This window comes from Spermophilus citellus (genome assembly GCF_964194105.1).
Source record: "Spermophilus citellus genome assembly, chromosome: 17".
Lineage (NCBI taxonomy): Eukaryota > Metazoa > Chordata > Mammalia > Rodentia > Sciuridae > Spermophilus > Spermophilus citellus.
The window spans coordinates 34326305-34341595 of NC_138199.1; the positions used below are offsets into that span (position 1 = coordinate 34326305).

The 15291-nt window shown below is 39.9% G+C and overlaps 1 protein-coding gene across 1 annotated transcript; it reads right to left on the minus strand.

Annotated features, from left to right (window-relative positions):
* Positions 1–292: 292 nt before the first annotated feature.
* On the minus strand, positions 293–12165 carry LOC308636114 (protein Njmu-R1). Its single transcript, XM_081271228.1, has 10 exons — positions 11883–12165; positions 11093–11173; positions 7595–7720; positions 5802–5945; positions 5500–5557; positions 3844–3963; positions 3061–3125; positions 2771–2907; positions 1194–1297; positions 293–683 (listed from the first exon to the last, which is right to left on the minus strand). Exons 1-10 carry the CDS (start codon positions 12020–12022, stop codon positions 468–470), a joined length of 1191 nt encoding a protein of 396 aa, XP_081127354.1. The 5' UTR covers positions 12023–12165; the 3' UTR covers positions 293–467.
* Positions 12166–15291: the final 3126 nt, after the last annotated feature.

Sequence of the window (15291 nt, forward strand, 5' to 3'; positions counted from 1 at the left end):
CAGGGATTGAACCCAGAGATGCTTAACCATTGTGCCATATCCCAGCCCTTTTTATATTTAATTTGGAGACAGTCTTGCTATGTTGCTTAGGGCCCTCACTAAGTGACTGAGGCTGGCTTTGAACTTAGTGATCCTTCTACCTTAGACTCCCCAGCCACTGGGGTTACAGGTGCGCATCATCACCATATCCACTTAGGCAGCACATTTTTGAAGTTCAGAATTTATGGGAGCAACAATAGACCAAAATTCCACAATTCTAACACACATATTGATGTAGGACTCAATGAAGATATTTCTCAGATTTTTATGTTTAATTAAGTCAAAATTTTTAAGTACAAAAAGAAAAAACAATCTGGTATAATTCAAATAATCCTAAACAGTAATCCTATGAACAATTATTAACAACTGCAATTTCAAATGCCAAGGCTTGAATATACAACTTCCTGAAGTAGTTGTCTCAAACATGATCAAAAACCTTGGGCAAGAGCTTCTTTCATGAATTCTTCAAGGACAGCTACCACATTTTTGGCTTCAGGCATTTCTTCGTGTTCCACTTTAACAATCTTCAAAAGGATATCTCCACTACCACAGTTCTTTAAGAACATGTAACATTTAAACAAAGCATAATGATTCATTTCTGCCTGTCGGATAAATCTCTTCAAATTGTTTGTGTCTTGTATGGCCTAGAAAAAGATTACCTAGTTAAGTATGTGTGTAGTGGGATAATAATGAAGCTTGAAAAATATCTCCTATCCAGCTGAGAACTCAATATATGTTCTAAATTGTTTGCTTTTCATCTTAAACATTTCTATCATCTTTATTGTTAATATGCTTTACCCTTGGCAGAGCAAAATCTCATATGTAAGTAAATTACTTAAAAATCTCCTAAATAAGGTGACAACACTCCCATCAGAATTTTGAACCACTTTTTTTTGTGTGTGCTTTGCAACTAAAATACATCAGTAAGCTTCCTTAAGTAAAAGCAAGCTTTCAACCCAATTTATTGGAAGTGATGAAATTATATGTATGCAGAAGCTACTGAAAAATTAAAAGCCTTCTGATGATTCGTTTTAAGAACATCTTGTTTAATAGACATCACAACTGCAAAACAGATTTATTATTCTATCACGGGTACTAATTAAAATGCAAACAAAAAACTGTATGTGGCCCTTGGCACACAGTCAATTAATTACCTTTAATTTAAAGTTCTCCAGTACTTGTCGGAAAAGAAAAGGGTTACCCCCTTCAGCACCATTTAAGAAAGCCTGCATCCAATCCTCGCAAAACCGGTTGCTTCCTACAAAATATTTAGAGAAATTAAATAAATAAAAATGCTATCCTACAAGACAGTTATTTCCTTTTTTTCCCCTTTTTTAATTTCTTTTAGTTGTAGCTGGACACAATATCTTTATTTTATTTTTATGTGGTGCTGAGGATTGAACTCAGGGCCTTGCACATGTTAGGTGAGCTCTACCACTGAGCCACAACCATAGCCCCAAAACATTTCTTTATAACAACATTTATACTGAACTTTTCAAATATTAAATTTATTATATTTATTTGTAATGACTTTTATAGTGATATAAAAAATAGTGTGCTCCCCATATGGCTAAGAAATATGAAGAGGGCTAAAGCACCCCCACCTTCAAGTGTGTCTCAATCAGATCCCCTTCTTTCCCATCAGAAAGGATTATGATTCCCATATATTTCTCTAAAACTTTTGCTATATCCCTTTGTATCTCTAAGTTATTATTTTGCATATGTTAAAACCTTTATATTTTTTTTGGGGGGGGTACCAGGGATTGAACCTGAACCCATGGGCATTTGACCACTGAGTCATATCCCCAGCCCTTTTTTTTTTTTTTTTTAATATTTATTTTTTAGTTCTCAGCAGACACAACATCTTTGTTGGTATGTGGTGCTGAGGATCGAACCTGGGCCGCACGCACACCAGGCGAGCGCGCTACCACTTGAGCCACATCCCCAGCCCCCCCCAACCCTTTTTATTTTTTGAAACACGGTCTCTCTAAGTTGCTTAAGCCCACTCTAATTTGCTAAGGCTGGTCTTGAACTTATGATCCTCCTGCCTCAGCCTCATGAGTTGCTGGGATTACAGGCATGTGCCACTATGCCAAGTCCTTTATGTATTTTTTTAATGGTTTTTCACTGAATAATATGTTTGAGAGCTATACTAACATATGTCATCTCTGGTGCATTCATTTTCAACTGCTCTATAATGTCCCATAGCATGCAATACCAGTGTATCAAATTCTTGCTGTACACGTTGATTTCCAATTTTTTATAATTTTAAATAATGTTTTCATGGGGCTGGGGATGTGGCTCAAGCGGTAGCGCGCTCGCCTGGCATGCGTGCGGCCCGGGTTTGATTCTCAGCACCACATACCAACAAAGATGTTGTGTCCGCCGAGAACTAAAAAATAAATATTAAAAATTCTCTCTCTCTCTCTCTCTCCTTCTCTCTCTCTCTCTCCCTCCTCTCTCTCTTTAAAAAAAAAATTAAAAAAAAAAATAAATAATGTTTTCATGAATATTTTTGTATTCATCTTCTTGTGCACATATATGAGTTTCTCTGTATATCTAAGAATGGAATTTCTAGGCATGACTTAATTTCCATGTTTCTAGAATTACTATTGTTTTCAGCAAGCTTGGGATAGCCATGAAAAATTGTACAAGGCAAGAAGGATATTTGTATCCTTTATTCTCAATGCAAAAAGAGGACCTCACAAGAGGTCCAGAGTTTATGGCTCACCTGCATTGGAGAACTGAGGCTGAGAGCCACTGCAATCGATGACTACAGACTTATGCTGCTCTTCTGTCATGGCCATGCACAAAGATGTCATGGTGCCTTCATGAATTAGTCCCTGAAGACTGGCCACACTCAGAAACCTGCCAAACACACAGACTTTTTTCACAAACAGTATTGGACTATGGAAGGGAGAAAACTAAATCATTCTGCACTGGAAGAGGGAGGGTTTAAAAATGTATAAGTCAGGCTTGCTGTGGAAAAGATTCTCTCTTTGCAAAAACTATGTTCTTTACCTGTTAATGTCTCTCTTTGTTTTTTCATCTGATTCTTTAACCTCAACAGGAGTATAACTCAAAGCCTATGAGAGAAAAATAAAGCCTGATTGATATGTCTTCCAGTTTCCCTTATTGAGCAGCCAATCATGACTAAATGTTACCATTCCCAGTAACCACCTTACTAGACAATGACTGATGGGCATAGCCACAAGCTCTCCAGAGAGAGATGGTTTAGCAGCTGGTTTAGCAGCTCCTTGCTAATATTTTTGTATAGTTAAAATCACTTTAGAATTTTGTTTTCCTTTTCAAAATGTTTTGGAAATTACCTCTCTTAGATCAGTTCAAAAAGTAATTATTTTAAAATGTTTTATCCTATTAGGAAGACTCAGTAGGCATTTGCAATTCAATTTTACCTTTGTAATATAATCTTCTAGATCTGAATAAATTAAGTGTGCTCTACCCTGACAGCAAGCATAGTTTAAATGAATATTCAGGGGAAAAAGAAATATTCACAGAAAGTGATTTGTCTCCAGATAACCTAAACTCTAGCCAGGATGGTGCACACTTGTAATATCAGATACTTGGGAGTCTGAGGCAAGAGAATTGCAACTTCAAGGCTGGCCTGGACAATTTAGAGACCCTATCTTAAAAACAAAAAAAGGGTTGGGGATGCAGCTCAGTGGTGCAGCACTTGCCTGGCAAGCATAAGGCCCTGGATTCACTCCCCATATCTCAAAAAATTAAAAACTCTGCCAAAGTGATTCTTGATTAAGGAAATGCTCTTGTTTGGGCAATACATACCGCATGTAGCAGAAAAGTAAGTTTCTCCTGAAAAAGAAGAACAACCCTTTGGATTGGGCAAACAACATCCTCAAACCAGCTGTTCAGATAAGCCTTGGTATGGTTTTCCAGGCCCCCTTCCTAGATCAAGAGAGAAATTATTTGCTTTAATACCGCATAAGCCTTCCTGTTAGTGGACTCAAAACATTTTCTTCACTGTACTCTTTCGACAGTGAAAACTGGAATAGACACCTCCTTTTTTTTTTAAGCTAATACCACCAGTTTTAAAAAAGGAATTGTGATATAGCTTTCCTGGGAATTTGAATTAGTAGAGTTCTATGCTATTCCTCACTGGGAAGAGTTGGGCATTCACATGGCTATCCCTCCCTACTACACTGGAAGTTCTTTCTTAATAATCCTCATTGCCCCAGCACCTGGCATAGTGTCTGGAACATGCATAGCAAGACTTATTGACTACTGACTAAAGGAATGTAAATAGATAATTCGTTTGTACTCAAAAAGTTAAGAAAAAGAAGCCGGGTGTGGTGGTGCACGCCTGTAGCTTGGAGGCCGAGATGGGAGAATGGTGAGCTCAAAGCAGCCTTAGCAACTTAGTGAGACACTGTCTCTAATAAAATATAAAAAAAGGGCTTGGGATGTGGCTCAGTGGTTAAGCAGCCCTGGGTTCAATCCTTAGTATCAAAAAAAAAAAAAAGGAAAAAGTTAAGAAGAAACAACAACCCATCAGAACACTCAAAGCCCACTTGTTGTGTCAGACATGCCACCATGAACACATCTGGCTTTCGGCTGTGCTGCTTTCTGAAGACTAGTGTCACATAGGAAGAAGCTTCAGTCTGGGAAAGCAACATCCCCAGACTTGAATCCCTGGCTCACCCCTAAACGGATCCTTCCTTTCCTCTTGCAGTATCATAGAAGTACATGACAAGTAAAAGGAACTATTGCTATGGATAATGGGTGATAAATTTTTGAGTCATAACTTCAACAACTGCTGCAAGTTGAAAGCATAGCTTCTAAAAAGGTTTGGATAGCGGCTGGGGATGTGGCTCAAGCGGCAGCGCGCTCGCCTGGCATGCATGCCGCCTCGGTTCGATCCTCAGCACCACATACAAACAAAGATGTTGTGTCTGCCGATAACTAAAAAATAAAATTCTCTCTCTCTCTCTCTAAAAAAAAAATAAAAAAATAAAAAGGTTTGGATAAATTAGTCAATTTGGAGATATCTAATTCATAAAGGATTGATGAATAAAAATGCAGTATTTCTAAAAATCTTTGATGTTAAGTCCAAGGACAGCTATACTATTGCGCAGCATGTCTCTGGTGCCAGAGGCTGCATGGACAATTAGTTCTGACCAGAATATAAATCTTATGTGCTTAGAAATCAGTAAAGGGGTATCCTCTTCCTCTCCAGACATGCTGTTGAATTTAACAGGTAGAAATCTTCATAGGAGTAATTCATCGCAAGCAGTCTTGTGAAACTTTCAACAATTATAGAACTATGTTCCCTCCTTTCCTTAAAAATCACCAGTCTACTAGCCTACAAGGTCAATTTTTTAGAATTCAGGTGTCTTTCTATCTTCCTATATAACTTGACAAGTACAAAAGCCATGGTTGGTTAATCATTTCAGCCTTACAAAATTTTTAAATCTATCATCTTACCTCATAGTTCATGTTATTTTTTAGCCCTTGAATGTACTTGTCCAGTTCAAGCCTGAAAGTATGTTCTTAAGGAAGTAATAAAGAATGAATAATCAAGACAATGTCTTATCTCACACAGGAAATGTGAGATTGCTCAAATAACGTAAATTGTAAATTAGAACAAGCCAAGGCAAATGGCCATAGGAAGTATGAAATTCAAGCACATACATAAAGGCAGAGAAGCTTGGGGAGGGTTGTAGATAACTCCTCCACTTGCCTCCCACATTCTCCTTCCTGATTCCCTTAGACCAAAGAAAGGATATAGCTCAAGGCCTTTTTCAGAACCTCCTAAAAAACAGACCACATACTCTGTAGGGTTATATTCAGAGCCCACTGTTGCTGTTTCAGGAAGCAGTTTTCCTTGTTGGAAAAGACAATAATAACAACCAACTCGATAACCTGGAATTCTGAAAAAGAAAAGAGTAAAATGTAATATTTTGATAATTCAGGCATCTTATTCTGTGGACTGGGCTGCATCTTTATTTATTTATTTTTTAATAGTTTTTTTTAGTTGTAATTGGACACAATATCTTTATTTATTTTTATGTGGTGCTGAGGATCAAAACCAGTGCCTCGCATGTGCTAGGCAAGCGCTCTACCACTGAGCCACAACCCCAGCCCTGCTCTGCAGCTTCATCTAGCAACACCTTTAGACTGCCCACTTCTTCAGGGCTTCCCAGACTTGTCAGTTTACTCTTAACAGCAGAGGGAACATGATTGTACACCCCAGATGGGCTTTGGTGAAAGCAGTCCCTAACACAGACAAACTTTTCTTTGAATTTTCTTGGGTTGTGTGCAAATTTCACTCTTGTTCAAGGTATACACATATTTACATGAATATAAACATATTCCTTGAAATTATGGCATTTGCTGGTAAATGGATGGAACTGGAGACTATTGTGCTAAGAGAAATAAGCCAATCTCAAAAAACGAAAGGCTGAATGTACTCTCTGATATGTGGATTCTAACACACAATGGGGGCAAGGGGGCAAGGGAAGAATAGAAGTACTTTGGACTAGACCAAGGGGGATGAAGGGAAGGGAGGGGGACAGGAATAGGAAAGACAGTAAAATGAATTGGACATAACTTTCCTGTGTTCATATATGAATACCAGTGTAATTCCACATCATGTACAACCACAAGAATGGGAAGCGATACTCCAAGTATGTATAATATGTCAAAATACACTTTACAGTCACATACGTCTAAAAAGAATTAAAAAAAAAAAAAAAAGAAAATAAGCATATTCCTCTTCTTCCTCAAACCTTCACAAATCACTAAGCTCACGTTAAGCACAGGTTCCAGGTTTATCCCATAGCCTCATGCTTGGGCCATGGCTTCAAACTCTTGTGTGTCAACTTCATGATCTAAAGCGAACCATAATCAAGAAGTGTAATGGAAAGACAACTAGAATTGGACTGAGAATGCCTGTTTAAACGTGAACTCCATCAAAGTAACCAGTCCTGTAACCTCAGGCATCCCATTTAACTTCTCTGAGTTTATTTTCTCATTTGAAAATGCAAACAAAAGTAGTGCTATATTGGGCTGGGCATGTGGCTCAAGTGGTAGCGCACTCGCCTGGCATGCGTGCGGCCCGGGTTTAATCCTCAGCACCGCATACAAAGAAAGATGTTGTGTCCGCTGAAAATTAAAAAATAAATATTAAAATTCTCTCTCTCTCTTTCTTTAAAAATAAATAAATAAATAAAAATTCTCTCTCTCTCTCTTTAAAAAAAAGTTAGTGCTATATCTCCTCTTTGTAAGGAGAATTGTTCCAAAGTTTGGGAAAACACTTTATAACTGTAAAATACACAATTTTGGTTTTAGTAATTAACTCTTCTAAGTACAAAACTACAAAAAGTACATGTAGGTGCCAGTGTCTCCACGTTCAATTAACCCCATTCCATAAATGTTTACGTGTGAATCCCAGCACGTGGGCTCTCGGAAAACAACAATACATGGGGCAGTTCTAGTAGGAGAAATTTTAGAGTTTCTCATTACTTCTCATATTTAGCTCAGAAACAAAAACTCAGGACACAGCACATTTTATACTTACCTCAGCTCTACAGATGCAACATTACCCAGCCCTTCAAAGATGGCTCCTTTTGAAAGACGCTTAGCAATGAAACTCCGCAGCTCTGGCTCCACTTCAGATGGTAAATTAGTATCCACCAAGGAGAGGCTTAACAAATGAAAGACACACATTCCTTACCAGGGGACTAGGGCATTCACACTTGTGAGTCAGAAAGTATGATACCAAAGCCAGGATCTCCCTTAAGGACCTAAGAAGGCTACCTACCTAATCCACTGGCTACTGCTATAGTCTGGATTTAGAATGTGCCCCAAAGGCCCATATGCTAACAGTTTGGTGCTACTGGAAGAGAGTGGAACCTTTAAGAGGTGGGGCTTTGTTGGAGAAAATTAGGTTATTGGGGGCATTCCCTGGGGGCATGCCCATGATGGGGATATTAGGATCCTTGCCTCCTCCCCTCTTGCTTCCTAGCAGCCACTAGGTGAACAGGCCTCTCTACCATGTGCTCCTGCCATGATGTAGTGCCAGAGACTCAAAGGCAATGGGCTGAAACCTCTGAGATCATGAGCCAAAATGAATCTTTCCTCCTTATTTCAGCTATTTTGTCAGTGATTGAAAGCTGAACAACAACAATGAGACCTCTAGGAATGTATGTCACCAAGTGTGACTTATTATCAAACAGTTTAAAATATTACTCTCTCCAGCTCATTCAATTCTGCAGTACTGGCACTCTGCTGGAATCTTTTTTTTCCTTCGGTACTAGGCACTTAACTAGGGGCACTTGCCACTAGACTATACAACCCCAGCCCTTTTTAATTTTTTTTTTACTTTGAGAAAGGGTCTCACTAAGTTGCTGAGGCCGGCCTGGAACTTGTGATCCTCCTGTCTCAGCCTCCTGAGTAACTGGAATTATAGGTGTGTGCCACCACTCCTGACACTCCATTGGAATCTGTTTTTTGAGGGGAGGGGTCACCAGATAGATCTCAGGGGCACTCAAACACTGAGCTACATCCCCAGCCCTATTTTGTATTTTATTTAGAGACAGGGTCTCATTGAGTTGCTTAGGGCCTCGCTGTTGCTGAGTCTGGCTTTCAATTTGTGATCTTCCTGCCTCAGCCTCCTGAGCCGCTGGGATTACAGGCGTGCACCACTGGACCTGGCTTCCACTGGAATCTTGAGCCCACTGATTCTCTTTTTATTTTTTGAAGGATTTACGCATTTTCATTTTTTTTAATCTTTATTTTTATGTGGTGTTGAGGACCGAACTCAGCGCCTCACATATATAAGGCAAGCGCTCTATCTCATACCACTGATTCTCTTTTGACAGTCCCTCAAGTTTCTCCTCTCCTCACTTACTTTCTCCTTAATTAGCTTAAGTTTGCTGGTCAGTCATTATAATCACATCCCTGCACACATTCTTCTTTTTCTTCCTTTCAACGTTACTGAGGTATAATTGATATATAAAAATTGAGTACTAGGCTGGGTTTGTAGCTCAATGGTAGAGCGCTTGCCTAGCACTTGTAAGGCACTGGGTTCAATCCTCAGCACCACATAAAAATAAATAAATGAAATCAAGGTATTGTGTCCATCTACAACTAAAAAAGTATTTTAAAAATTGAGTACTTGCACATTCTCCTTCAATGAGCGATGGTCTGGCATGTGCGAGGCCCTGGGTTCGATCCTCAGCACCACATAAAAATAAACAAACAAAATAAAGGTATTGTGTCCAACTACTTCTAAAAAATAAATAAATATTAAAAAAAAAAAGTAGAGAGAACAGTAAGTTCTCATGTTCCCATGATCCAGTTTCAACAGTTATCAGCTCATGGTCATCTTATTTCATCTTTACACATATTATTCCCCCCATCCCAGAAAATTTTGCAGCAATGTCCCAGAAATGATTTCATGCATTAATTTCTCACTATGTATTTCTAAAAGATGAAGATTTTTTTAAACATTTATTTTTTAGTTTTAAGTGGACACAATATCTTTGTTTTACATTTATGTGGTGCTGAGGATCGAACTCAGTGCCTCAATGTGAGGCAAGCACTCTACCACTGAGCCACAACCCCAGCCCTAAAAGATGAAGATTGTTTTGCTTTGTTTTGTTTGTGGTGTAGGGGAGCAAACCCAGGGCCTCATGAGTGCTAGGCAAGTGCTCTACCACCGAGTACATGCCCAGCCCCTAGACTTTAAAAATATCTACATATATACTATTATGACACCTGAAAAACTCCTTAAATCATCCATTTTTCAATATTTTTGTACTGCATCTAATTTCGCATTGTCAATGTGAATTCATTCACGTACAACATGTCAAAATATATTCTACTACTGGGTGCAGTGGTACACACCTATAATTCCAGCAGCTTGTGAGGCTGAGACAGGTAAATCACAAGTTCAAAGCCAGCCTCAGCAAAAGTGAGGCATTAAGCAACTCAGTGATGCCCTGTGTCTAAATAAAACACAAAATTGAGCTGGGGAGGTGGCTCAGCAGTTTTAAGTTTTAAGCAGTTTTTTTAAGTTTTGAGTACCCCCGAGTTCAATCCCCAGTATCAAAAATGACAAAAACAACAACAACAAAAAATTCTACTGTAAAATAAATAAATATATTTTTAAAAAAGGAAAATGGTTAAATATGATTATGACTATTACACCATAGTTTCTCATACATTTACAGATATAAAATTTATTAATAAATCTTTAATTTTACATGTGCCTTATTAAAAAAGGTGCATTCATTCATGCACTTAATAACAATGTATTAAACATCTACCCTGTGCCAGGTACTACTAAAGGGACAAGACAGGGAGACAAAAATGAGATAATCCCTAATGTCCTGGAATTTCCATTCTAGTGTATGGTACAGGAGCTACTAAAGAATATCCAGGGATGGGGTTGTGGCTCAGTGGTAGAGTGCTTGTGAGGTGTGTATGAGGCACTGGGTTCAATTCACAGCACCACACATAAATAAATAAAATAAAGGTACACTGACAAGTAAAAAAAATATTTTTTTAAAAAAAGAATATTCAAAGGGAGGAGGAGAGGGTTTAAATTCAAATCTTTTAAAATTTTTCTTTTATATATTTTATATAAAATATAACATATTTCCTAATATGTTATTGTATTTTTAATACCTTTATTTTATTTATTTATTTTTATGTGATGCCTAGGATGGAACCCAGTGCCTCACACATACTAGGCAAGTGCTCTACCACTGAGCTGCAACTACAGCTCCTTAAATTCAAATCTTGATATCAATCTGATATTGAAAATTTTACTGGAGTTCTAACCAAAGAACAGAATAATTCTTTTCGGTTAATCGCAGAGGCACTATCAGTATTTGGATTTGCCCCAGCCTCTAGTGAATGCCCCAATGAGAGAGAGGTTCCTAAGGAATAGGAAGAATTGATGGTTTGACTCTTAGGAAGTTCAGTGGAAATAGTGTACCTACTGACATCTACAGGCCAGAGATGCACAGAAGATAAAACACATTAGGGAGTGTGGGTAAGCTGGTTTTACCTGAAATCATCACCAGAGGGAGTTTCCAAATTTGTGCCACTTGGGCTTCCATCATCACTGTCCCCACGTTGCTGTGCCAATCTGCAAGCCAAAAAAGCAACAATTTTGCTATCAATTATGGGCTCCAAATCAGATGGAGTCCTTGCAAGCAGGATAGTGCAAGGAGTCACGTAAAAAACTGCAAGGTTAAAGTGCATGGGTCCTCTATTGCTTTGCTGCAAGACAGGGAAAACCCATAACAGGGCTGACAAGCGCCTTTCTCTTGCCAGGCTACCTTAGGGGTGGAGGAGAGGCCTAATAGATTAAAGAAGCGCCTCTTTAAAACAACCACCACCAGAATTAGCGAGGGCCAAGAGAGCCCCTGGAACATCAGCCAGGAGGACAGAAAAGATGCAGCAAGGACAAAGAAAACGGGGTGGGGGGTGACAAAAACGGGGGAAACTGGGGAGATAGTGACCAGAGGACAGGGGATGGGGATTGAAATTACTGAGCATGCAGGAACTGTCCTAAAAAAACGGCCGGGGCGAGAAGCCGGGCTGAGATGACATAGGGTCAGTAGGAGAGCAGGAGCTAGGGAAGGCCTGGCAGAGAAGTCCAGGCTAGTAGCCAGGAAGAACGGAGTGAGAGCTGGAGGGCCCTTCGGGCCAGAGACCGTGGCTGGGAGAGGAGAAGATGGCGTTTGGGAACTGCCAGGCCGCCAGGCCGGGGAAGGGGTGTAAAGCCGGGCAGCGGGCCCGGGGATTAAGGGGACCGCAGGGGCGGCCGGGCAGGCCAGGCCAGGCGCCGGCACCTGCTTCCGCGGTAGCTGTAGAGACAGTAGTGGCTGCTGGGCGGCGGCTCGAGTTTCCGCTCCTCTGCAGAGCCGCCCTCCTCGCTGCTCTCTAGCTCCTTTTCATCCCCATCCAGCGATTCCTGCAAAGACGGGAGCATTGCGGCGGCCTCCGAGCAGTTCAGTGTCGCCGCCAAACCGATCCCCCGCGGCAGTACAGTCCTCCGTGGCCAGGCTCGACCGGCTCCCCGCCCTCGCACACCTGCGTTCCGCTGGTTTCCCTGGCCCCGCAGCCAGGAAGCTGGCCCGAAAAAGAAGGCGTTTTTCCGGGAAGGACCCAGCAGGCTTCCTGAGTTCCCCCTCGCCGAAAAGCTTTTACTTTCTTCTTCTTCTTCTCTCTCTCTCCTTTTTCTTTTTTTTTTTTTTTGTAATGGGGATTGAACCCAGGGGCTCTTAACCACTGAGCCCCAGCCCCAGCCATTTTTATTGACTGAGACCCTCCCTAAATTGCTGAGACTGGCCTGGAACTCAGGATCCTCCTGCCTCAGCCTCCTCAGCTGCTAGGATTACAGGCGTGTGCTGCCAATCAGTTTTTATTTTGACGTTATTTTTATGGGTTGATTGATTATTGATTGTGGTGCTGAGGACCAAACCCAGCGTCTCTGGCATGCTAGGCAAGTGCTCTAACACTGAGCTGTATTGCTGACCTCAAACTTGGACTCCTCCTGCCTCAGCCTCTGGACAATCTGGGATTCAGGTGTGTCTCATCACGCCTGGCTTTTATAGTTAACATTTATCGAACATTTATTCTGTGTGAGAATTGTTTTAAATGCTTCACAAATATTAACGTGTTCAATTCTCCCAACCCCGTGGGGTGAATATTACTGTCCTGCTTTACAGAGGAGTAACCCTGGGGCTGAAGTTACTTGTCCCCAGTCAATCGATAATAAGTGGCAAAATGGCATTCTAACCTAAACATTCTGGCTTTAGAACTTAGTTATTTTTTCTTTTGGTGCTGTGGGTGGAACCCAGGGTTGGTATGTGCTAAATACACTTTGAGCTTAAGAGCTACAGCCCCAGCCCCTGAATCTAGAACTCTGAATACCAAAGAAATGAGTTAAAGGTGACTTGTTGGCATAACATTAAGTTTTGTAATCATTCATATGAATGGTTTTTAATTTCAGCAGCTTGTTTGGTTGGTTGGTAGGTTTCCATATTTATGAAACTTTTTCTATAGGTCTCAAAACATTTTCATAGGCCTTTAAGAAAATACAGTATGCCCAGGGGATGGATATGCTGATGATGCATTTTGAAGACAAGAGACTTTTCCAAGATGGGATTTTAGGGCCAATATTACAACTTGAACTAAAACCTAAGTGCTACCCCTGACTAAGCTGTATGACTTTGGGCAGTTTAGTGAGCCACCATGTATTTCAGTTTTCTCATGTGTGAAATGGGAAAAATATTACTATATTGGATTAGAGGTTGCTGGGAAGGGGCAAGGAGGAGCAGTTGGGATCGATTATGGAGGGATACTAGGAAACTAGCACATGATGGGTATGTTCATTGTCTTGATTGTAATGAAGGTTTCATGAGTACATACATATGTCCAAACTTAATTGTATGCTCTTGCATGAGGCCTTGAGTTCAATCCCCAATACCATATACACACATAAATTGTATGCTCTGAACATGTGCAGTTTACATGAGTCAATTAAACCTTGATGAAATTATGACTGGTGTCTTTTTTTTTTAATCTTTAATTTTTTAGTACTGGGGATTGAACCTAGGGGTGCTTTACCACTAAGTTATATCCCTAGCCCTTTTTATTTTGAGACAGAGTCTTTCTAAGTTGCTGAGGCTGGCCTCAAACTTAAGACCCTCCTGCTTCAGCTGCCTCAAATGAAATTACAGGTGTGCACCCCATGCACACTTTGATTTCAACTTCTAGCTTCTAGGACTGAGGGAATAAATAGCTGTTGTTTTAAGCTACCTAGTTTGTGCTACTTTGTTATGGCAGTCAGAGAAAACTAATACAGAGAATTCCCTCCTATGGTCCTTTATCCAACTCTGGTCTAAATCTCTTTTTCACATTTGTCTCTGTTGGGTTCTATTTTCCTGGATTATGGTTAATTCTCCAACAGCATCCTATGAAAGGGTAAATATGAGGCAACTTTTTTCAGCCCTTGCATGTCTTAAAATATATTCTCACATGCCTTTATTATATCATCATGCTTGATTAGATATTCCTCAGAAATCAGATTTTAGGTTTTATTTGATTGGATATTGAATTCTAGGTTGAAAAGAATTCAATATATTTTGAAGGCTTTACTTTTGTTACAATTTTTTTTTAACTTATACTTTCTATCATTTTTGTTGTGGTGGTGATGGTGGTGGTTTTTTTTTATTGTTGTTTTGGGTACTAGAGATGGAACTCAGGGTGCCTTATCATTAAGCTATATCCCCAGCTCTTTTTATTTTTTGTTATGAAACAGGTTCTCGCGCCACAGGCAGTATCGCATGCCTATAATCCCAGTGCCTTGGGAGACTAAGGCAGGAGGATGGCAAGTTGGAGGCCAGCCTCAGGAACTTAGTGAGACTCTAGGCAACCCAGTGAAAAACCTGTCTCAAAATTAAAAAAAAAAAAGAAAGAAAGAAAGAAAGAAAAGAAAAGAAAAGAAAAAGGGCTGGAGATTCAACTCAGTGGTTAAGTGCCCCTGGGGAATAAATCTCCAGTACAAAATAAGGACAGGAAAGGCGGGGTAGAGATAGGATCTTGCTTAGTTGCTCAGGGCCATACCAAATCACTGAGGCTGACCTCAAACTTATGATCCTGCTACCTCAACCACCATGTCTCCACCATGCCTGGCCCTCTATTGGGTTTTGCTGAGTTTTTCTTATGAGTGGATTGGTGTTATGGGTTTTGGGGAGGAAAGTCACAGATGTAAATTATTATGTATCATTTCATATCAAGGGTACATATTCTCAACAAGATTTATTACTGGTAATATTGACCTTGCTTACCTGGCAGAGGTAGTGTTTGTCAGACTGCTTTACTGTAAAGTTACTGCCTCCCATCCCCTGAACTCTCTGGAAGAAATTTGCATTCTATGTAAGTGTGTGAACAACCACAGTTGAGGAAGGAATGGGGATTCATGTTCTGTTTCTTGAGGGCAGAGTATCTATATAAATTATTTGTAGTTTTTCTGTAAGGTGCATTTATCTGTTCTCCCTCAAATATTCCAAATGTCTTCCCCCAAAGACTATTCTTAAAATTTTTTAATTGACAAAATACACGTATTGCTCAAACATTTTCTCGTGTCTAATGGTTATATTGGGTTATAATGCAATATGTATTAATTTTCTTGTTCAAACTGTTCCCAGCTATGGCCATTGAGAGCTCTTTCAATAGGCTCCTGTGTCTCTTTGA